The sequence below is a fragment of the Amphibalanus amphitrite genome, unplaced genomic scaffold (genome assembly GCF_019059575.1).
Source record: "Amphibalanus amphitrite isolate SeventyFive unplaced genomic scaffold, NRLGWU_Aamphi_draft 000531F_arrow, whole genome shotgun sequence".
Lineage (NCBI taxonomy): Eukaryota > Metazoa > Arthropoda > Thecostraca > Balanomorpha > Balanidae > Amphibalanus > Amphibalanus amphitrite.
In genome coordinates this window covers 199,192-223,985 of record NW_024882025.1, presented here as the reverse complement: position 1 = coordinate 223,985, position 24,794 = coordinate 199,192, and the positions used below count along the sequence as shown (strand labels likewise).

Sequence of the window (24,794 nt, the reverse complement as noted above, 5' to 3'; positions counted from 1 at the left end):
GAGGTTTAGAAAGACGTGCTTCTGGGTCGGCCCAGACAGCCTGATGCTAGCTGAATTCACGTAGTGGCAGTTTGCTAATCACATGAGGCGAGACTGATTCTTATTTGGAATTGGTTATCCGGAACGTGCCGGTATGAATCGACAGAAGCTAGTTAGGTTCACGGATGTTTTATCACAATTTTTCAATGGATGGAGTTTTCCTTCTACAGGTTATGATGATCAAGCGTGGGAAACAAACCTAAACTTCATTGTGAGACTGTGAGTAGTACACGGCTGTATGCTTGTAAGCACACGCCTCTGATTGCTCATCTGGAGACTAGTTTGTGACACCCTCACCAGTCACCAGCCCTATCGGCTCAGTGGAGCTGTGTTAGATGTGTTGCCCTGTCTAGTTACTATCAACGACACCTGTACCGGCGTCGTGTCACAGCCTGTCGCCACACAGACATTGTCAGACGGCAGATCACGATTGTGCCCCGCTTCTGTCACCACCTGTTGCGGCTGGTGAATGGGAGGCTGCCGAAACTGTGCTATCGGCTCGGCAATTAGGGGGTTGATTGACATTTGCTGGTGAGCACAGCACACCGGTGCAGAGACGGCCAGTTTTTGTCGGACCAGCTCCGGATGGATCGGAGGGCTGAGGGTTTGTTTGGAAGGTAAACAAACAGCTCCGGAGAGTCGGTCAGCTGTGTGACGTCACAGGTGGTGATGACGTTGATGATTACGTCATTGAAAGCTCTCAGACACTGCGATACGCAGGCAGGTGCGGGAGCGGATTGGGCTCTGCACAAGTGACGATTTGGATCAGTCAAACTTTCATTTATCCGGACGAAATTTAGTTAGAGGTATGCAGAACTGAGGACGGTCCCGACGCACTGGTTTGGCTGCATTTTCAGACGCATCTCGGCCCCACAATCCCTAACAGTCGTACTGACTTGCCGTGCGCGTCCGTAGCCCAGTCCAGTCGCCGCGGGGTACGCGCAGGTCACGTCCGTTTGTGGCGCAGCTCTGACAAAAAGAGACGCACCTGGCGTCCGGTCAGCGGCGCGCATCTACGTATTAGCGGTGGCTACGTGTTGTGGTGGCGCTTTTTAGCACAAGACGTGACCGTGTCAGCCTGTTTGTGTGTCATTGACACCGGCCGATTCTGCCGATGTCCGAACTGGGCGGCAGGACAGTCTCTCTTCAAATACAGCACGAACTATTTACTTATTTGCCCATATCATTGCTTAGTTATCTCTCACTTAGTTATCTCTCGTTGCGACATCTCCCACCTTTTCGTTAAGGCTCCCGATCCGACAAAAGTAGGTATAACAAAGAGGCTCATCATTCCCACTCATCTCCACACTCCACAGACACACCCAGTCAAACCAGTCCCGTCCTCTATTTTCGGTAACAACAGACTGAGAGTGAAAAGAACAAGAGCACAGCATGTCTGCACTATTTTTGGTAACGCCGGGAAGACTGTGCTGCCACGTAACTGTTCCCCGAGGCTCTGAGAGCGGTGCAGATAGCTGCTCATCTGCCGGCCTCGGAGGTTGTTCCGCAGACAAGGACGTGTTGCTCCAAGGTCGACCCCGCCCGGTATATGGGCGCATATAAATCGGGTTAATCAGGGGTAGCAGCACCTAATGGAACGACATGTAAAATATAGTACCCAAGTGTGGAGCAATGGAGTGAATAAATGATAGCGTATTGACAGAAGTAGCGACAAAAGCTATATTAGTGCACACACACGTAGCGCTAGAATCGTTCTGAATTGCACGAAAATAGATAACACCTTTGTTTTGTAGTTTACGGTGCAGTGGCGATTTAAGATTTTCTATATTTTTTTCTTCAATATGGCAGCTTTGGAATATAACGCGCCTTCTCCATTTTCATTTATCACGCCATCGCGTTGAATTTATTTTATGTTTAGTTGATTCCACCAATGCCAGCAGGTCGTGATGTGACTACTTTCGGCCGTGTTTTATGCGTGCCAACGTGAAGCGGAGGAATCCCAACTCCCCATTCCCAAATCTCCTTTGTATTTTCCCTGAAAAAGTGCAGTTACTTTCGTATGCTCGGTGACCAATAGCCAGGCTGTCGTGTATTCGTTTGTGTCATTTGTTTGACATCCCCTGGGACGTTTACTCAATCAAGGCCAGGGGATCTTGAGGATAAAAGCTGTTTTTCCTTCATATAATCCGCTTTTTTCTTTTCATAATGCCAACAAGAATAGACAGACCGACAGACCGACAGACCAGCAAACCCGACAGATCCGACATACAAACAGACCGACAGACTAAACAGACCGACAGACCGGCCAGACCGACAGACCCGACAGACAGACAGACAGACCAACAAACGAACGAAGACTCGTGGAAATCCACCAGGGAACAAGCAGACGTTCAGCAGACTGAATTTCAGACATACAAACAAACACATTGCCAGAGGGGCAACTTCAGTGCAGTGAGACCTGCGGCTGCCACAGCTCCTAGAAGGCAGCTCGTGAACACAGTCGCACAGTCCAGCTAGCAGCCGCTCGGCCCGGCGGCACCTGTACCGGCTCTCGGCGGCGTCGCCACCGGCTGGGTTCCGCTGCCTGCCCCCGGGCCACCCCACCGACCATCGATCCCACGCTCAGTCACGTGACGTTCGACATCCGCCCGCCGGCCGGTCACGTGACGTATGGACGCTGCCATTGGCGGCGGCGCAGGCGATAAAAATTCAGCATGGCGCCCCCGCCGGCTGCGTCGGTCGGTGGTGGGTAGGGAGTCAGGGACGCTGACGGCGAGGGTACGGCGGAAGATAGGCAATTAGGCGCAAGGCGCGGGGCAAAATAGAGTCTTAAATGTCTCCTTCAAGTGTTGAAGCAATGCCCCTCCACGAGTCTGAAAGACAGTAACTCGGATGGCGACCGAGACCCCTGCAATTGGTTCATGCATATTACAAAAAGTCAAAAATAAAGTACCTACCTTCATCCGAAGCTACCGCGCTCAAAACTATACCTGGCATTAAGGCAACTTTGTCTTGTCTGGATTTGGAAAACAGGACGAACACCGACTTGAACAGCATCGATCAGCTGCTTGTTTGTCTCGTCCAACTTTTGAACACTGTAAATACGACAGCACATCTGTATTGCAGACGCACACCTCCGGCTCACAAACAACTTGAAACAAATGACATATATTTATTTATTGAGTCGGCGCGTCTCTATCCGAAATGGGTTTCCCTTTCACCAGCGGCGTATTTAGAAAATCGCGAAGGGGGGGGCCAAGGGTTTGGAGGGCGCCACCTCACCCAAGGAGGGCGCCATACGGTCGCGAGATAAAAAATCGCTCAGCGGGGTGGGGGTTGGGGGGTTGGGAGGCGTCTTTTACCATGCCACCAGTTTTTTTTTTTTGCGTAACCTCGTATAGGTCGTGCTGCATTGATTTTGCATCGTGTGTATTCTTTATACTCCAGGTCACAAAAGGTCAAGTGTTCTTGAAATGCTGCGCCGAAGGCGCGCGAAATTTTTGAAAACAACCTTTTCCTCCGCTTTTTAGGCACGCCTTTTATACGATCACCGTTCAAAGCTCCTCTCGCTCTTTTACCAAATTTGAAGGTGTAAAAAATACCTAAGGTTTGGTCGGGCCGCTGCCACACAAACTGTATAGAAAGCTTGGCTCATGGGTGTCGATGTATAAAAGTTTATTGGCGGTGGCATATCTACGCACCAGATCACCGTATCGGATTGATACCGGAGCGCGAGATGCGTAAACATCATCCAAATTACATCAGACCAGCCTTCATAGCCTTCTCACAGATGCATACAGTGTACCCACATAACCAGTTTCAATCACCGAAACTTCAGATGCCTGCTGTTGCGGCCGAACCTGTTGACAATACTTAATCGTAATCCATATAGATACCATGATGCACGTAAAGTAGGATCAATCCGTTAAGACCAAAGACGTGTTTTATGCATCGTAGAGCGTAGATAGTTTTGGTAGGTATAGGTACTTCATTCATTGTGCTGAATGCACGTTCATTTGTGGCAGTTTTCACAGGCAAGACATCAACTATGTGCAATAGAACGACTAAGTTGAAAAACATGCCAAAGGAGTAAATAAATGATAAGAGGGCAGCGATCAACGGATGTTGCCAATAGGTAGAAGGGCTGCGATCCACAGGAGGGCGCTAATAGGTAGGAGAGCCCCGATCAACATCCCGAGTTTCGATAGTAGGGCACCGATAGGTAGGAAGTTGGCGAGCAGCAGGAGGGCGCCAATGGATAGAAGGGCAGCGATCAACAGGAGGGCACCAATAGGTAGGAGGGCCCCGATCAACAATCAACAGGAGGGCGCCACCAGGTAAGAGGGTGGCGAGGAACAGGAGAGCACCAATAGGAGGGTGGCGATCAACAAGAGGTCGCCAATAGGTGGGAGGGCGGTCATCAACTGGGAGTCGTTAATGAGCGGAAGGGTGACGATTAAAATGGGGGTGGCAATGGTGAGGAGGGCGCCTTTGCTCAAGAGGATGACACGAACAGGAGGGCGTCTGTGCGGAGGGCGCTGGTCAACAGGAAGGTACCAGTGGATAGGAGGGCGGTGATCAACAGGAGGGTGCCAGTGGTTAGGAGGGCGGCGATCAACACGAGGGCGCCAATAAGAGAAGGGCCCCGATTAACATTCAACAGGAAGGACTAGGGAACCAATAGGTAGGAGGGCGGCACTGAACAATAGGGTGCCAAAAAGGAGAAAGGCGGCCTTGAAAATTTCACATGAGGGCGCAATAGGTAGGAGAGCGCCAATAATTATGAGGACGCCGATCAGCAGAAGGGCGGCAATATGTAGCAGGGTGGCGACCTACAGGAGGGCGCCTTCGGGTGAGAGGGCGCTTATTTACGGGACAGCGGCTTACATAGGCGACCACCGTTACGCTTAGAGAGCTACAGCCTACAAATGTGGTTGGAGGGCGCCCGAGGGAGCCCTCCAACCGTATTTGGAGGGCGTATTTGGAATGGGCGTCCTCCGAAGGCGCCCTCCATCCGTATTTTCCCTGTAAACACATTCGCGATTGGAGGGCGCCCTCCAGTCGCGATTGTTTTTCGATTCGATTATATCACAATTGCATTTGCGATTGGAGGGCGCCTTCGGCGCCCTCCAATCGCAAAGGGCGCCTTCGGCGCCCAAGGGGGGGGCCATGGCCCAGTGGCCCCCCCCCTGCCTACGCCCCTGCCTTTCACTTCCGTCCATCTACCCGTCCAATTCATATGGCTGAGGGGGGAAACCCACCAGGTGACATGAGTTGACCAGGTGAGTTGATCAGAGATAGGTAATCCGTACAAACTAATGCCCTTATTGTTTAGCAGCTGCAAAGCAAGGCTGTGTAAATACCATACCTGTCTCCATGTTCATGCACCTATACAAAGCTCGATTGGTCTTGAAGACTGCATGAACCACATTAGCGTTGACTGTTGAACGTTTCCTGATTAAAATCGTTTGGTTACATAACCAGGTTCTTATTATTTTATTATCATCAGCATACCTAACCCTCTTTTGTATTTACCGTGGTATTTGTGTGTAATAAGAGAAGAAAGACGGAAGTAAGCACATAAGTTCCAAATATTTGTTTGGTGTTTAGCCGCATTGGGCTGCCAGGCCCGTTACATACCAAGATTATGTAACGGGAAAACGACTCTAACTGCACGATGCACTGCAAAAACTTATCCTGTTGGTAACTTAGATGCTGAACAGAGTTTGCGAGCTTCGCCTACCCTAATGCTCTCCGTAGTTATCCGTAGTTAGTTACGGTTATCTGTTTAATTGCCAGAAGATCTGCACTCAGTAAGCACCGTTAAAACCAACTTTATGTATGCAGTGACGTAAAAGCAGTTTCCAAGTGGTAAGCATGAGCTATCAACACCCGGAAGTAACTTCATTGCACAGTTTCGTGCCCCATCCTGCCTTAGCCGGCTCAGCGTCTCTCGACGAATGGTTAACCGTAAACACGTTCCTCCTAACACGCACAGAACACTCAAGTGACCTGATCCGATGCATCTCTGCGCAGAATTCTAAGCTGCCCCGCGGAGTCTTTTTTTGTTCAATTTGATAAATTCCCAATGTCTATTACCGACCTTTTGTTACTTGCAGCTATACTTTTTCGATTTCAAGTGGCTTTGTTGACACTGCAGTGCGAAAAAAAAAACGATCGCAATTACCCGTTATATCAGTGAGTCATAATAAACTGCCCTAAAAGCCGCGCACCGTTCCAATTCGTCACAGTACGTCAAATATGTGACGTTCGCTGCCATATACACCGGAAATGGAACAGATGCGCGGGCTAGATAGCCATCTCAAAACTGCCACCTGCAATATGTGGGAAGTTCGTTAAAAGTGACCCTTGCAACTGCTCTGAATGCAAACTATATAAGTTGTTACGACAGCTGGGCACAGGGCCTCCTCTAAGGATTTTTCACTGGGTGGGCAAAATTTTTCGCCGCTCCCCTGCCCAAGGGCAGATCCAGTCACTTGTTTTGGGGTGCAACCATTCTCACCTACGACTGGGGGGGGGGGGGGGGGGTTAAGGCCTATGTCACTTTCACAGTCAACCAACTGTGCCATTTATAGTTTAACGTTTGTCGTGTGTGATATGGTATTTCGTGTGTATTTCACCTTATAGGTATGCCTATTGTCTACATTAGTGATGTCAATAACGGAAAATCAGGATACCGATACCGAATCAAATGCCAATCAAAACCATGAAAAATACCGAAACCAAACCAACTTGGGAACATGAGGGAAATACCAACTTTTTACCGAATTCGTATCCTCTTATACATTAGCCGGATTCGTAATACCAACAAAATACCAACAACATTAGGATCAAAATACCAAATACCAAGTTGGTATCGGTTTGGTATCGGTATACCAAAAAGTTGGTATCCGATTGACATCTCTAGTCTACATACATTTAAAATTTTAAGAAGACTGCAAAAGTGCAGAGTTAAACTTACTATGATTGCTCCTTGAACCAGAAATCGAATAGGTAGGTGATGCTCGCTGCCTCTTTTTAGGAAGCATGGTCAGCTTAAACTCTTGGCGTGTCCTCTTGATCTAAATACGGCTTTTATTGACCTTAATCTACTTGTAATACATCCTTGGCCTTGTAGCGCGCTACCCTGCTGGCCCATGCCGGTTTTTGAGGGTCCCACACTGACCTCTGAGGCCCCATGCTGGCCTGTAAAGGCCCATATTAGCCTCTGAGGGCCCCGCACTGGATTCTGAAGACCCGATGCCGGCCTTTAACCATCCCTGTATTGCTGTTTTTTCCAGCCGCGAACGTAGGTACTCGTATAGGGGGGGGGGGCGTTGGACCTCCCTTGCCGTTTCGCCCCTGATCGAGCTAGAGCTTCGCGGAAGAAAAAAAACAAGCGTGTTGCCCGTGACGAGAGGAAGCCGATGATACCCAATTTTAACCCTCGCCGGCACAGGCCATGTTGCGTCCTTCGGCGGCACGACCCCCCCCCCCCCCTCGCGTTTCGCCCCTGATCAAGCTAGAGCTTCACGGGAAAAAAAACGAGCGTGTTGCCCGTTACGAGAGGAAGCCGATGATACCCAATTTTAAGGTCCTAGAGCATCGGGTGACCTCCCAGGTCAGGTCAATGACCCGAAAAGGGGAAAATCGGGACCTGTTAGAAAGTCGTAGAGTATGGCTGCTATGTGGTTTTCCGGGGTGCTGATCACGAATATCGTGTTAGTTTTGATCAGAGATGATGTTTTAAGCATTTAGACCAGGTCGGGTCAGGTCAGGTCAGGTCAACCGGTAGGGGTTGTGACGGGTATTCGTATTACGTGTCAACCGCCTCTGACAGCTTCGTAACATGTTACGAAGGCACCAAAACTACTTCGTAAATGTTCAAATGGTTGCTAAATTCGAATTCAGCTAAAAAAACTAGCCTAGAACATGAAAAAAACTCGAAAAAGTGAACCGAGGTCACCCGAGGTCACCAAAGGTCAATGACCTGACCTGACCTTCAGGTGACCTTGACACCTACCCTTATGTATGGGAGCAACATCAAATCACATGTTTGAACGTTTGAAACCACGAAAAGCTTGCAAACGCGCGGCTAATGCGAGCCGACATACGCCGAATCGCGATTTCGGCCAAACATGGTCTGTGGTCACGGAAAAGAGGTCACAGGTCGCGAGTTATTCGCAAAAAATCGAGGGGTCCGTTCGACTCCCCCCTATACGGGCGAGGGTTACCCCCCGAGTTGCTGGGGGGGGGGGGCGTTAAACGCCCCCACTTTTTCGCTGGGCCATAGCAAAAAAAACGGCGCGCCGCAGGCGCGCTAAATTTTGGGTGCCTCTATGGAATTGTTTGACGTTTATTGTGACAAAATTTCAAAAAATCGGCCGAAAATTTTTTGAGATATCGAGGTTTCAATGACGTCATGATTTCTTGGTTTTCGACCAAAAACGTTATATGTTCAAAAAAACATAAAATCACAGAATAGACATATAGACATGCTGTAAACGCCATTAGACTGTCAATACCATGAACAATCAAATGGCTATCTTCGATTATTGATTATCGTTCCGCATTTTCCAAAATCTTGAACTGAATCTTGGCAATTTCTCATGACTTCTTCACGACCATGATACATGCATTTCTTAATTTGAACTTTTTGACCCAAGCACGTACACATATGATAAAATGAATGTCACCATCGTGTTCTACGCCCCAAATTACCCATAAAACATGTGTCACAGGCTGCGAATATCAGTTTTGATTTTCGGGGATATGTGTCTACCCGGTTGACCTGACCTTGACCCTGACCTATGCTTGACTGACCCCTACATGGAGCTGACACTCTTGTAGGCCTTATATGATGGATTGTGCACCGTTTTGACAGAGTTTATGACGAGAGGCGCCCATTGTGATGAAGTCCATGCTACTGAAAGTCCGATTTCAGGTGTTTGACCTGACCTTGACCCGACCTGTGACCTCAAAATTCAACTTTAAAGTACTCATCTGAAGCGTCTCGTCGCGTTCTTTCGTTTGCCGCCTCGTGCGTTTCGCTGCGCCTATTGGTTCTCGAGTTATCGGCTGGGGGCGTTTAACGCCCCCCCCCCCAGCAAACGGTGGGTGGCGAAATACCCCAGCAACTGCCGGGTTAAGGACCTGCATGGGCTCTGAGGGCTCAACTTGGCCTTTTCTGGACTCTGGGGTCCAACACCAGCCCAAGCCTGTCTTTTAGGGTGCCACACTGACCCCTGAGGGCCCCATCCTTGCCTCAAGGACCCGCATTAGCCTTTGAGAGCCTAAGTCGGCCTCTGATGGCCTCAAACTGCCATTTTCAGGCCCTGTACTGGTCTCTGAGGGCCTTAAACTGGCCTCTGAGGGCACAAACCGACCTCTAAAGGTCCCACACCGGTTTCTGATGGCCCATTTTCTGCCTCTGAGATCCAAGACTGGCCCTTTTGTGCCTCTGAGGGGCCCGTACTGGCTTCTGAAGGATCGATGCCGGTCTCTGAGGACCAATGTCAGTCTTATAAGGGCCTCACACTGATATCTGAGGCCCACATTTGCCTCTGATGGCTCCAAATTGAGGCCCTATTTAGTCCCCAATCAGCCTATAAGGTCTCTGATGGCCCTATTTTGTTGTCTGGCTGGGGACCCATGGCTTACACCTTTAGGCGTCACGCACTGGCCTCTGAGAGCCCACATCGGCCTCTGGGGTCCCATACGGGCCTTTGAGGCCGCTATGGCCATGGGCCCCTGTAAGCTAGCACCGCCCCCCCCCCTCCGAGGGTTGGCAAAGTTGCCAAGTTGCCCCCACCCCCAAACGCCAAGTCTGCTACCGCCCCTGCATTCAGATGCATCCATTGTAAAAAATAACTTGTACTGCAGTGATTGGGGGCTGGGGCACTGGCTGCTAGCAAGTTTTTTTTTCCGGGAAACCGAAGTGGTAGTTCCTACCGGACGTCTGGCCGGACCTTTATTTTTGCATTTGCTTCTGGGTGGGCAAATCGACGCCACTGGGTGGGCAATTGTGGTGACTGGGTAGGCATTTGCCCACCCAGTGGGTATGTTAGAGGAGGCCCTGTCGGTGCCCTAATGCGCGATCGTGCTTGTGTCGGTTTCGGTGTCATTGATGTCAGTGTCTGTGTTCGTGCATCAGTGTCTCTGTGTCTGTACTCAAGCCTGTGTCGTGTCGTTTGCCATTGTCAATACGGGTTCGACATCGCTCAAGCGCACATTAGCTGCCGGGCGCTCTCGGAGATGTATCGTCTTCATTGACTCCAAGATTGAGGTCCGCTCGGGGAGGGGTTTTACGTTCCAGTGTCACACGGGCGGCTAAATCACTCGTTCTCGGGGATTAGTGTGGTTCGGTTGGGTTTAGCAGTGGGCAGTGGCGTGGCGGTAGAGGTTGAAACGCTGCTTTAGTATGAAACACAGCTCTAAGATGAAGGGGGTACGATCGTCCGGCAATGCATCGCGCGGCAGAAGAGAGTATGACATGCTCACTGCCCAGTGCCCAACAGTCAAACGCAGTCCCCGTGGATGATGCGTTCGTTCGGGAGACGGCTGACGATTAATGTGAGACTGGTCTACTTTGACTGGTGACTGGTGAGTGGTGACGGCTGTGGTGACTGCCAGCTACCGCTACAATGGTGAACTCTGGTGCCTGGCGACAGGCTTCTGACGACTGTTCACCTCGCATAGATGTCCACCCCGGGTGGAGCAGATCCCGACCCCGTGGGACGCTGGCCGGTCTGCAGGGGGCAGGATCTCGTTAAGAAGACGCTGATGATCAGTGCCGCTCACAGGTCGTGAGTTCCGGGGATTTAGGGCGTGATCAATGTCTCTGCTGCAGCGATTCCCCGCTGTCAGGGAACGAATCGAGACCGTTGGTCTTGGTCCGGCTTGGCTGCAGTCAGGAGGGCTGTCAACGCCATGTGCCGTTAGCCTCACGACGTTTGGAGATATTCAGCAAGCTAAGTATGCGCGATTGGTTACTGCATAGTATGCTATACTAATGTTTAAAGGCATCTAGCCGAGCGTCACGCACAAGCAAACATTGAAATGGGCAATGAATCCGTTAAGCTTATGGTAGGTAATGATTGATTGCAAGATTCCTGTTCTAAATAGCAGCTGCTTCCTTGGCCTGTCTGAAACATATTCAACCTGTCTGAATTCGGTCGGTCTCTGTCTCTGCTCTGCCGGTCTCTGTCTCTGCTCTATGGCACAGGCTGGCTCTCTGCCTCGCTGCGGCCCGGTCCGCTGGGTGGTCGCTGCCCCGCCGCCACCGCCGCTCTCCGATGTCTGTTTCCGGCAGTGGTGATGGTATCAGTAGCACATTTGTGATTGATGCACTAGATGCAGGGGACCGCCGCCGCGCCGGTGTCCCTGCCGGCAAATTCCACCGGCACGCGGTCTTTGTTAAAACGCAGCCATAATTGACGGCCTGCATTAGGAATTCTCGGCGACACAGTATGGAATTTTGCAGCGTTTTAATTGTCTTTGTGGTGGCGGTTGCTTGCCGTTAGCGACAGACATACATGTGTCGTACAGACGCCGGTTGTGACACTCGGCAAAACAGCCGTGTGGTGAAAATGCTGACAAGTCATCACTGACCACACCATCGCCTCACTCGGCTAGGACGCAGCGGCTGGTGCGACTGTATCCTCACCGTTATAACGTTCCAGGAAGGGTGTCCGATGTGTCCCGTAGTTTCGCACGGGTCGGTAGCGTGCCAGGCGACTGACACGGACCGGAATGGTACCGGCTCGTCATGTTAGTGGTCAGTCTGGGCTGCACATTGGAGGCAGTCTCCTCAGAACGACACGTGTTTCGCCGCCTGGCTACCACGCGTCACCGACATTTTTTGTTATCGGAGACGTTCGGTTAGGGGTGGCGAATACCGCTTTTTCATATCACAACTTTGGATGAAATCGCACGTTTGGATAGCGGCTTGGCGATGGCGCTCATTGAACATCTCTAGGCATCGCTAGGTCTCGCGGATAGGGCAAGTGCACGAGCTTCAGAATAAGTTACTTACAATGACATGCAATGGGTATTTTACACGCTGCATGCGGTTTCGGCTCCCGTGAATCGCGTGTACTGTTAGGCAGTCCGCAGTAGACTGTTTTGCTCGGAAGGATGACGTAAAAGTTCTGAGTTTAAAGATGTCGGCTAATATAAATTTGATTAGAATTTTAGTCGATTTTGAGTCAATTTATTTCACTAAGGCATTATAATCCACTCATTTAATGAATTCCTCAAGTTTGCATAATGCTGGTGCTAAAACAAAAGCTTCACAGCCATTACTCACACACCCCATACAGAGCCTTTGATAAAGAAGTTATTTCTGCTACCCAAATTGATCCCAGGAGAAATGAGCGCACAATCACAGGGGGTAATAAATGGTGCCGCTGTGAAAAAGCGGTGATGTATTAGGTGGTGGCAGTTATGCTCTAAAAGGGATATTTCGGGTCTCTTCAAGACAACATAAGAGTCTTGGGAAAAGCAACAGCAAAGCAAAAATGTCCAATATCCAATGCCGTCGAGCACGCGAAGTTATATAAATACATTATTGACCGGGAGATGAGAGTAGAAATGGGACCTAGACAGAAAAAAAAACACTGTCAATGTAAGGGAAAATTAAATCGTAATCTATCGTGACATAGGTACTTCCGATGAGTTTGAGGTGACTGTTGCTCTGGAAAAAGTGAAGCAAGACACCTTTTCCTAAAACAGCGAAGAGCTAGAACTTAGCTTTCCAGAGAGCTGGTTGGTCATTTATCATCTACTGGAACGAGGAGAGCTTAAGTCCACAGACTGTGTGTCGTTGCCTGCATTACAACGTGCTAGCTCACTCCGTTACCAAGCTTCATGTGAACTCCTTGGAAACAATGACTAGCACATGACCAAGTATTTCACCTATGGCGATTTTCGCAGCCATAGACATCGATGGCATTTCCCGTTCTCATTTCAGAGAGATAACTCACTGCAGTATCCTATGACACACTCTCTCCATCATCGTTGAGCGTATGAGTCCATAACTCCCATGACACCTGTTTAAAATCTCACATCGCTGGCATCGCAGTCGTGTTCTGGTGCGCATCTGATACGAACGCCTCCCCAGAGGCCGGCCGTGGGATCGTGACACTCTCAAACCGCAGGCAATGTCGCCTGAAACCGGATATGGTGGCGGTGACACGACTAATTACTGTTTAATTCCTCAAAGCCGCCCCCAGATTCCCATAAAAGCCGGCAGGCTGGTTGTGTTCAGCCGGGAGGACAACTTCATCTACCCGCACTTGGAGCCAGTTGCTGCAACTGTTTTTGCTCGCAGTCTTGATGCTTCAGTTGACCGTTGATGATGTGCTCTTTTTAGGCGCTTTTCTTTCCGATATGAAGCTGTTTTAGTGCACCTCTCCAGGCTCTATGTGCTTCCACGTTCTTTATGATACCTTTTACAGTCTGTTTATCCAGATCTTCATCGTACCTAAGCCAGGCCATGATGCCGAACATGCTTTGCTTTTGTACCTAGCTGAGTAGTTTTTTAGTCCATATTTGTCGAAATGTCAAATGTCTATTTAAGTAAAATAATCACCGGGATTTCCATAAGCATTCCCCATATTGATATGAATGGTTTCGCCTGGAGCGCAGTCTAAATCGATGTAACGGACTACTCTAAAAGCTGATCGAAAGTGAATCGAATGCCATCATTAGAACCTAATGATCTTGTTCAGGAATTCCCGGTAGGTAGGTATTTGAGCATTCATCAGCCTCACAATGTGTCCGGTGAATCCAGCTGCTCAATGTCGCGCTCATCCCTACTCGACACAAGCTTGTCCTCGTTGAACCTGACATGACTTCACCCTGCTTTCGCTGCCAAAGCCGAGGCTGAACTCATTCCATCATCCGATTTTCCATTATCAGAGTGAGAACCAGCCCATCCTCAACCTTGATCATGCATAATTCCCCGTTAGGGTCCGATGCTTTAACCACCCGGGAAACCGATGAGGGCTACCCCAATAGAGTTAATTTTCCGGGTTGTCCATTGGGCTGTTAACTGGTTCGTTCCAATGGGACGACCCGTTAGTCCAGAAACATATAGCAGTTAAGTTCAGTTGTACTTACAACAGTTCTACGTTGACCCTACATATTTGAACGCAAATATGCACTTTGACGTCTGTTTTCTGGAAGCTCTGGACTGCCAAGGACCAACCTGATAAGACTCACATCTGGCTGTGTTTCACCTGTACGTACATACGTGAGCGCATCATTCCCGTTACATTCAGAGAGCTAGAGGCGCTTACGCTCATCACGCTCTCGGAACGGGTTAATAAGACAATATTTCGCCATTCTCCCTCTCAGAATCGTGCTCAAGAGCTTCGACATCGACGCCTGCCGGGCCAAGGTTTCGAGTTTAGCTCTTTTGCATTACATTCCGATGAAATGCCACGTCTGAATTCCGTGTGGATATTTCCCGCGTGTTGCCGATTCCGCGAACAGACGGCCTTGCCATCAATGCGCCGTTGCTGGGTGGTGCTTTGACTGTCTGACTGTGTGTATGTATGTCTGGTGGACGAGCGAACTGGCCGTGTGACTGTCGGGGACATACGTATTTATGTACATGTAGGATTAATAGCAGTTTTTGTGCACAGTCTGATTTGTTTCTGTCCACGTTTCAGATTTTCATGCACAAGTCTGCGATGCAGCTGCACGCGCGCGAGGTGCACCGCAGCGAGGTGAAGCCGCACCAGTGCCAGCAGTGTCTCAAGTCGTTCTCCTCCAACCACCAGCTGGTGCAGCACATCCGCGTCCACACCGGAGAGAAGCCCTACAAGTGCTCCTATTGCGACCGGCGCTTCAAGCAGCTCAGCCACGTGCAGCAGCACACCCGGCTGCACACAGGTCAGTCGCCAAACAAAGTAATCACAGAACAGCCCGATCTAAGTGAGGACATTGTCCCAGGAGCAAGACATCGCCCTCGGTTAACCAGAATCCTCACGCTACCATCAAACGCATGCGGGCAAAAACCGGTATTTGGGGGCGATAGCAAGCTTGCGTTATGATTTAAGGGAGACATTGTTTCATCATTGTTTTAATTTATGATCGAAAGTGCAGTTATGGGTACGTGTTTTACGAAATTAGTTACATAAGCCCCGCTTTTTGCCGTTGACTTTTCTGTAACATCTGCCGGTGACTGCCTCAACTTTGCTCTCATGGCTACACGTACTTTAAACACATCTTACTCTCGAGCCTGGTGAGAAACGATGACACGAAAACTCAAGCAACATGTAAAACTCTCATTCAGTTCACCAATTGATGGTGACAGATACAGCCAACATAAATGAAGATTACGTGTTTGGCGCCGGTCCGAACGCGAACCGGGACTGGTCGCGGTGATTAATGAATCCAGCGACAGTGGGCCGTCGGACCGTTAAAGCCGAGATTACCTGAGCTCTCCTTGTACGGTGGCCATTACGGGCAGCGAGGCGCGATGCGGTGGCCGATACTGAGCGCCGCTCGTCGCCCCGGCTGCACCGTTCGCTGACATCACAGGGCGACCATTGTGTGCCGGTCCGGCGGACACTGTCACATACCGTCACCAAAACTGGACTGGCTTTTTTTTTTAGGGCTCACAGAGCTCTGAGCACCCCGTTAGTCTGTGGTTCAGTGAAAATCCGCAGCCGTCTTTGCGCATTGACATGTGTGCGTGAGGTGATTAGAGTCTGTCAATCTACTGCATGCAACAAAGTGGTAGACACGTGATATTCGGCAAGACAAAGGAGTGCGCTGTTGTAGAGCTTACAGTCACGTGGTTTAGTCACTAAGTGAACCAGCTGCCGTGCTATCAATCGTGCGGTAGATGCCAAAAGTCCTTTAGGTTTGTGATGTGTCTGCTACATCTCGCACTTGAAGAACAGGTAGCGACAGTCACGTTTGACTCAGGCAGCAGGTGACTGTCACGCGCTTTCGGCCACTTCTGTTCGTAAATGAACGGCATGGCTAGCTTCTTATTGCATTCAGCTGCTTACCCAATCCATTCCAAGCCCCAAGAATGATGCAGCAAGCACGCTATCTATGTATTGCCGGACACCGCTGGTCAACACAGCCCATCCGTCAGCCTCTCCAAGGCCTAGCTCAGCTTCAGCCGCCTCCCGAAATCAGCCCAATCACCGCCTGATTTCCTGTTTGGTGTCCCATTCCCACAGTCGGTCGTCTCAGCTGTCCAGGACGGCAGCGGTAACGCGGTGGCGATCCATTCTTTCAGATCAGCACCGGTCTCTTCCTCAGTAGCCAGCCGACGCTCCGGTAATCTCATGGGAAACGGTGATTTTTGTGATCGAGCTGACGAGCCTGCAGTGCTGCGAAAAATGGCCGGTATCGCGGCCGCAGATCGGCTGCAGAGGAGACTCTGCAGAAGAAGACAGACAGTGCGGCACTGTCACAGGGCGCAGGGTCACCGGCCGATTTCGACAGGCGCGCGGGGGTGGATACAGCCACGTGGATACAGCCAGGAGCCGCCGACTGTGGTCAGCCGAAGGGGGCCTTCAAAACTGTCGCTGACGAGTTACTGGGATTTCGTGTGTAAATCGTTGCTTTGTGCATGCGTCAAGAACACTTTGCTGCTGACTGGGCAGTTACAGTTCGCACATGCTATACCTTTTCATATTAGAAATGGGTGTACTGTCGACGCCTGACATTGTAGCCCGTGAGTCAATCTGATACCTATCATGCAAAATTGTAAACAATCACCATGCAGGGACATATTTAGAAAATAATTGTTTAAAGCATATCCAGGATTCACTCATTTACTTCCAGACAATGTTGATGCATCAAACGTAGCAAATCTGTCAATCTGTCCGCTAATCCGTCAATCCTTCCGCCGCGGACCAGTTCATTCGCCCGTCTATCCATCTGTCCGCTCGTTGTGCTTGCAGGTAGCGCCGATTCTCCCAAAAATCGATCGTTCGTTACGTTCCCACGCCGATGGGAGCCGATGCCAGTCATTGATAAGGTCGATTTTTCAGCATTGCGACCGAACCACGATCGGTCTCAGATTACGTTCTGATTAGTTCGGCGGCGGTGAGGGGGCGGGCTGCGGTTGGACGATGACGGTCCTGATGCTCCCAGCTGGTCGGTCGTGGCTCCTGTGCCACTGTCGGTGGAATTTCGTTGGGAGGCGTGCTACCGCAGAGTCGTGATCGGTCGTCAGCACCCACCGAGTCATCAGTGGTGTGTCTGTGTGGGTGGTTAACGAGAGGCTACGTCGGCGCGGTGAACCACTGAGCCTCAAAATATATGCGCTTTATACCGGGCATATAGCATAACCCAAATGGGTTGTTAGGCTGACCGCCGAATGGTCCAGGGACCACCGGACCATTGAACTCACTGCACTGGACATTAAAATGATACGAGCGTTATACTGGCCTTCAAGAAGTCTACTCGCCACGATGCCTATCTCCACCTTCTTAGTGGATCTCAGCCCATCAAACCACGGGTGGGGGAGGGACTCATTACCACTTTCACACACACGGCGGTGGGCTCACCGGGCGTGTGGTCGGTAATCGTTGACGGACAGCTCGCGGTGACAGCTGACACCTGATAATGACGGACTGACAACTGATAATGACCGGCTGATGACCGCGGCCCCACCGAACAGCCGGACTCGGACCGACGCGCTGGACAGACTGACTGACCGACCACTGAACGACGAACGAACAGACGACGGACGGACCAACCAGCCGGCGCACACTGGTCGGAAACGCCCTCACGAAAGGCCACGGGCGATTCCAGAGTTTCGGATTATTTTTTATATAGATCGATTTGAAATTGATCAATTTATTATACATAGGCCAAAAAACTAATCCGGGTGACCAAAAATAACTGTAATCAGCCCCCGAAGATGGGGTATCCCAGAACTCGGAAACTGACGCGGAGCAAGAGGTTTCTTGAGCCGGATATTCAGAGTCTTATTGCTGATAGACACCAAATTGAAATCCCACATATTATGCATCAAAATGTTCGTTATGAAGTTGCCGACTGGTCAGTGCAAAATTTTTGGCATACTAAATCCCTAACTAAGATGTACTATAGCCTTTTTATGAAGGCTCTCCTACAGTGATTCTGGAATATAACTGCAAAGTTTAGGTAAGGAAACAACAGGTAGTCCCATCTAGTTCCACTCTGATTTTTTGTGAGATGAAGTAGGAATTAAATTTACACCAGGGCAACATAAAAGCTAACTGCGCATATTTGCGCAAAATTTGCAGGAGCCGCTCTTCCTACCCAACTACCGCCCGCCCCGCCCCAGTTTCGGCTCGGCCGCCGCGCCCGGCTTATACGCTGACCTGTGTGGCCTGCACGCATCCATGCGTAGTTGACTGGTCATTAAAAACAGATGCGCTTGAGTTTATGAATTTTGTGAAAAGCGCGTTTTATGTATGCATTTATGTATGTATTGACATCAAAAGCCTTCCACATATTGCGTGGCGATTACGGCTTGCATTTAGAGAGCCTTGCTATTGACAACCATCACTCGGCTGAAGAAAGTGGAAATTGAAACCTTCGTGAATATAAGACGCTGCAAATATAGGACACCTGTCACTGACGTCGGGTTACCTTGGGCCGTCTTTAGTTACATTAGATCACAATTCCGGTATTTAACCCTGGCCGGACCGATTGGTTTTCTATATTGACCGGGGAGGGTTGGTACAACTCCCTCGCCGTTTCGCCTCTAATTGAGCTAGAGCCTCGCGGAAAAAAAGCTTGTGTGCCGTTATAAGACGCAAAAAACAGGTACTACCCGATTTTAAGGTCTTAGGTCAGCCAGTGACCTCTTAGGTCAGGTAAGTGCCACAAGGCACGGGTTCGGTTTTAGGTTAATTACTTTACCAAAAATGGTCGCACTGCCGCGATTTTGGCATCATCGTGTTTGTCTAGCTCAGGCGCGTTGAATGCTAGGTATACTTGGTGTTCGGGTGAACTCAACTTAAGGTGTTAATCTCGGGTCAAGGTCAGGTCGGAGCCCCTCAGGTCACGAAAATGGTTGAAGGAGGTCATATTGCATATCATTCGATTCGGCAGGTCTTCCTGAGTCCAATGGTGGCTTTCCCGACTCTCTAGCTCCATCTGATCAGGAGTTATTGACGAAAAACTTATTTGGCCTTAGTGACGTCATAAATGACGTCACGCAAAGTCAACAATGCTAAAGTCAAGCACTGGACCTTGCAAGAAGTGCATGAAACCATTCCCGGTGCCCGAATAGCAGCTCCCAATTTCCCTTGTTGACTTAAAGTGGTGCTAGATCCTGTATTATACTCAATTATGACGTCATAACTTAAAGGGACACTCCCACCTTAACATTAGTTTTGAGTTGAGATAGCCAAATTGGTGGCCATGACCTGCAAATACCGGTTTGGGCACTTGCAACATCGACAAATGCTTTAATTCGGAGATATGGAATTTCAAACTTGCAGTTTTCGGATTCTAAGGGGCTAGTGCATTGGTATGCCCCCTTAGAATTTGTGACGTCAGCGGAGATCTAACGATTTTTAAATCTTTTACTAAAACGTTTGGTAGCACGCGGTGGTATATGCTGCTTTGCGCGCAACAAATGCCGCACTTTTAAATAAAGTCGCTAGGAACAGCGGAGATCCCAAAAAATAAACAATTGTAAAAGTCTAATATCTTGAAAACCGGTGAATATTTTTCGATGAAATTTGGTAGATATTCGTTTTCGCTCTTTCTGAACCGAGCGACATCACTTTCGTGCCAATTCATTAACTTTTTTGAAGGTGGGAGGGTCCCTTTAACAGATTCACGTCATATATTTAGTGCTTGACATCCAAATGATAGCTTACATATGACAGAGAAGGTATGCAAAGTTTTATGAAGTTTGCTTCACTAGTTGTGGAATAACAAGCAAACAACTTTTGCGGAAAGGCCGCTGGCCTCTCGCTGGAGCGTTTCCGACCAGTGTGCGGCGGGCCGGCCGATCGACCAGCGGACGGAAGGACGGACGGACAGACGGACAGGCGGAAGGACGGACGGACAGACGGACAGACGGATAGACGGACAGACGGACAGACGGACAGACGGACAGACGGACAGACGGACAGACGGACAGACGGACAGATTGGTGAGTCGGTGGGCCGATGAACAGGCTGATTTATGTACGTACGGACGGACGGAGTCGATGCTAACAAATTCCGTTGTTGCCACGATTGCACCCTTCAGTATCTGCTGGCGCTGAATCGGAACATTTTTTGTTATGATTGAAATAAATATTGGTTATGAACTGCTAAAAAGCTTAGTGCGATGCAATTGGATTAAAATGTTTGACTAGTGACATTGTCATGGATTTTTGATGGGCGAGTTCTTGGGATGGGAACCCGTTTTCTTGCCGTTTCCAGATGTTCCGGCTCTGAATCAACTGCCATAGCATTTCTAGTTCCACTGTCCACTGTCCAGATCCCAAGGATGCGTTGGCGTTTGTTGATGATAGCATGTCTCTGGCTTGTGATGATCTAGTGCTCCGTGGGTTGGGATCATGTAGAACAGCTCACGACGGTCGGTTTGTCTCCTTCCAACAGTCCGAAGTTGATTCACTGCTGGCTATTTCCCACTCGGGATCCAGCTCGAGGATTGCTGAAATTCGTGGTTATGGAATAGAGATGAGCGTGAGAACGCGGCGCGCTAATCTCGGTGCATCAAATGATTCAATAATCCGCGATTCTCTGTGAATGTCTTCACAAGCTAATTGCCACTAGGTATAGATAATAAATGGCCTCGACTGGTCCTTTTCGTTTGCACTGACCTTGCTGATCAATACAAATTTCAAAGATAGCCACCCCAGTAGCTATTATCCTGCCGTCAGATATTTCTCGGCTCTCGAAAGCCCTGTGGCTCCCCACATGGACTGACTGGACCGCCCGTGGGATGACTGACTCAGTATCCCCAGTCCCACACCGCCTCCCCCGTCCTACAGCACCTGGGCCTTCTAAAGGAAGGTCATTACGAATCTGTGGTCTGCCATGTGTCAATCACGGGCAGCCATAAAACACTACCGATGAGGCGGCACCACCCGACAATCCCTGCTGATCTCCACCCCACCGTAATCCTCATCCCGGGAAACGCGGCACTCGTCGATGAAGAGAGCGCCCGGTGTCGATGTGTCGGTGGTAAATCTTCGAGAGCGGCGGGGGAGATGTCGGGACGTCAGTCTGCTGTCGCTGCTTCAGCTGCACCTGCGCTTCACCTGAGACGAGGTCTCGGGATAGACCGGTGCAACGGTGCACGCTGTGCACTGTGCAGACAATGCAGTGGCGGGACCGGTCCTGTTCCCAAGGGGACGTGGATTGTCTGTGGTGAATGCTCGTCAGGGTGTCTAACGATGAACGTATGACATCAGACATGTCAGTCGAAGCCCATTCCTCGATGATACGGACGGTAGCGCTCGTCACAAAGGGACGACCACCCTGTAGGTAACCAGCTTACATAAGGGCGGTTGGCAGTGGTTATTTACCATCCAACCTGGAAGGCGAGTGACATTACATTACCCTAGGTCAAGCTTATTGCGTAGATATCTATTTATGCAAACTGTGGTCAGCATATGTATACCGAGTCTGGCAAATACCTTGTTCGAGCAGAGTCACGTAGTTTGATACAACCTCCCTCGCCATCCAATTTTATCGGCAGCTCGGTGTTTTGTCTCTGGCCGGGCAGCAGTGCCGCTCGGGCCGGCCGTGACGGCGACCGTGACGGTGTCCGTGACGCGGTGTCCGGCCGCCGCCATTGGTCGTCACGTTGTTACGCTGCGGGCGGCGCCACACCGGCGGGGTCACCGTCCTCACCGCCCCGCCCCGCCCCACACGGCGCCTCCATTTTCTGCGGGTCTCGGTCACACCATTGAAGCTCAAGTTGTGACCATTACATGCCCATTGCGGCGCTGCTGCCTCCATGTTGTTCACAGGCTTGGTAATCGGACACGACATGCGGGACACAGCCCGGGCGTGTGTTGGATTTATGAATGACGGACGTTTCAGGGACTATGGAGGTGGTTGTTGGGAGGAAAACTGAGAAGGGTCGAAGCCACAGTTCAAGTGGCTGTCGGGCAGCAGAGAGCAGTTTTTGAATCCGTCCGTCCGAAAAAAAAAAAACAGTGAAATCAGGGACACTGATCAGTGTACTTTACACAGACCGAACACAGGACAGATATGCGTTGTCTGCCGTTTATTTTAGGCACGAATTTGTCTCACAGCGTTCGTGGCAATTTTGTTATTAATTAATAGGCAATGAAACCTTGCATTTGATTTATTTATTATTGCGTATAGTTTCCACTTAACTCGTGCCATTTACATGTAGGACTATGAGGTCTGGTTATATTGCTCTGGGCATACATTTCGAGACTGTAAAGGCGCATTATTTATCAACAAGATCAGTAAAAATCAAAGCACTCCACCGTGATTCCTTACGAGTTTATCGGAATTTTAGACATCGATAAATGTATCCAGCTTCACCCACCCAGTCCTCGTCACTGGTAAAGCTCGTTCGCTGAAACTGTCTAGCCGTTTGACCTTCGCGGTCTGATACTTAGCTTGTGGACGTCTGCCCCCTGATCACACTACACTTGATCATTCGCGTTTGTTGTGATGATGAAACTGATCCGTAAGTCGGTCCCATGCACGCGAATACCGCAGCTGTGGTAAGCTGACGTAAATCGGGAAAAAGTCCAGGATTTGGCGCGGCTCAGACGTGCGCTGCTGCCGGCTTAGACTGTGTGCCGTTCTGGTGATTGCTGACCTCATGGACAGTAACACCCGATTGTGCCGCGCTCGACTGAGGATCGCTCAGCCGCTGAGGGTGTTCTGAGACAGCTGCTGCTCGCTAGGAGGTTCACACCGGTGTTTGAACATGATGCAACAACATACACCTCCTTACAAGTGGTAAGGTCATGTTCAACTCATGTCTGACGCTGTTGGACACACGAAATAGACGTACACTAACACGATGTTTGGAATGCAGCACAGGAAGATCGTTTTCTGATCATCCTCCAGAAGCCATGTGGCCCATTGACAGATTGGAGACCATTGCAATTGGGCCATCATTAGACCAATCGGCCGAGCTACCGATTTGTCCAGACACCCTGACCTGACCTGACCTCCACCTGCAGGTGAGCGGCCGTACAAGTGCCACTATCCGGAGTGCGGTCGGGCCTTCATCCAGCTGTCGAACCTGCAACAGCACCTGCGGAACCACGACTCCCAAATCGAGCGCATGAAGAACCGGCCGTTCCACTGCCAGATCTGTGGCAAAGGCTTCGCCACCGAGAGCAGCCTGCGCACGCACACCACAAAGGTCAGTCAAAGGTCTCACAATATCACATCACAAAGGTCAGTCAAAGGTCACAATATCACACCACAAAGGTCAGTGACAGGTCATTGTGACCTGTGCAGTGTGCACACCCCTACTACAAAGGTCAGTGACAGGTCACAACTCACAAGTCATCAAAAGGAGGCTCCCTACACCACGGAAGTCAGTCACAGGTCACATCGACATGCACCAAACTACCTAGCTAGGTAAAATCGAAAAACATGTTTCAGAATAAGCTAATCTAACGGTGGTAAACTTGTTTGCAATAGCCCAATACATAATCCTACATGTGCTGGCTAAATTTTGCACGCAAATTGTTACATTTGAGACTTGGACTTGGTATACGGTGCAAAATAATCCAAGCATTGGTGCAAGAGGATTTTGGTGCAAGAGGCCTATGCTCTACAAAGTTTAGTCATTGCGACAGTGGCACTTGGTGACAAGTAAAAAAAAAATCAAATCAAAACTTTGGCTCCTTTACCACGCATTAGCTGTTTTTTTCATTTTTATTGGCTACGATGAACGAATAAATCTCTCATCAAATTTTATTATTTTTGTTAAGGTAGACTATTCCAGTCCGATAAGCTCATATCAGCACCACCTGTGATGGCAGGGTGAGTAGAGATGACGCGCCGTGGCGGCTGAGCCTTTAATCAGCCACGTAAACGGTCATCTCAAGTCGTGCGTTGTTTTGAAGGATCGGCCACCGGGAGACCTTAGCGGTTACCAGCGAGGGTGATTGTTTATGCCCGAAATGATTTTGTCTGATGTAACAACAAACTGATATCGGACCAGCATTCGAACACTGAACACCATCGCAGACCAGCCGGCAACCCCGGCTGCCGAGCCGACGACTGTCGTGTTCCGCGGCGGCACACTCCGCCGTGTTTTACTCGTGCACTGCAGCGTGTGGACGAACCGTCTATTTAGTTACCAGTATAACGCCTTTTGGGGCGACTAACGGAGCGAGCGAGAGGGTGGGCCTTGCACGTGCGAAATTTCAAGGGGGTACCTCCAACTGACTTGTGCACGGCACTCTACTAACCGGTTTCTAGCGATGTGCCAAATTTGAGCACAATCGGCCTAGCCGTTCTCGAGATCTGAAAGCGGCACCCTGCACGTGCGCACGTGCAAAATGGGTCCCAACTGACTTGTGCACGGCACCCTACTAACTGGTCCCTAACCGTGTACCAAATTTGAGCGCCATCGGTCCAGCCGTTCTCGAGATCTGGAAACGACCCCTGCACGTGCGCACGTGCAGCAGCACCCCAACTCTGGCACATGGATATGCAGTGCCTAGTGGGTGCCTACCTACATGCCAACTTTCAGCGCAATCGGCCAAGTAGTTACCGAGATATTGCAACAATTACAAAACTGACACCTCTTCGTTTTGCACGTGGCACGTGCATAAGGGGTCACCCACATGCATC

General features: G+C 50.0%; 1 protein-coding gene across 2 annotated transcripts in view; it reads left to right on the top strand.

Moving 5' to 3' along the window:
• Positions 1-24,794, top strand: part of LOC122393343 (zinc finger protein rotund-like) — a 63,887-nt gene that overhangs the window by 31,301 nt on the left and 7,792 nt on the right. For both annotated transcript variants that reach the window (XM_043389278.1, XM_043389277.1), the window contains 2 exons: positions 14,676-14,898; positions 23,165-23,349. In XM_043389278.1, coding sequence (XP_043245213.1) covers positions 14,682-14,898; positions 23,165-23,349 — 402 coding nt within the window. In that variant the 5' untranslated portion in view covers positions 14,676-14,681. The remainder of the gene's footprint in view (positions 1-14,675; positions 14,899-23,164; positions 23,350-24,794) is intronic.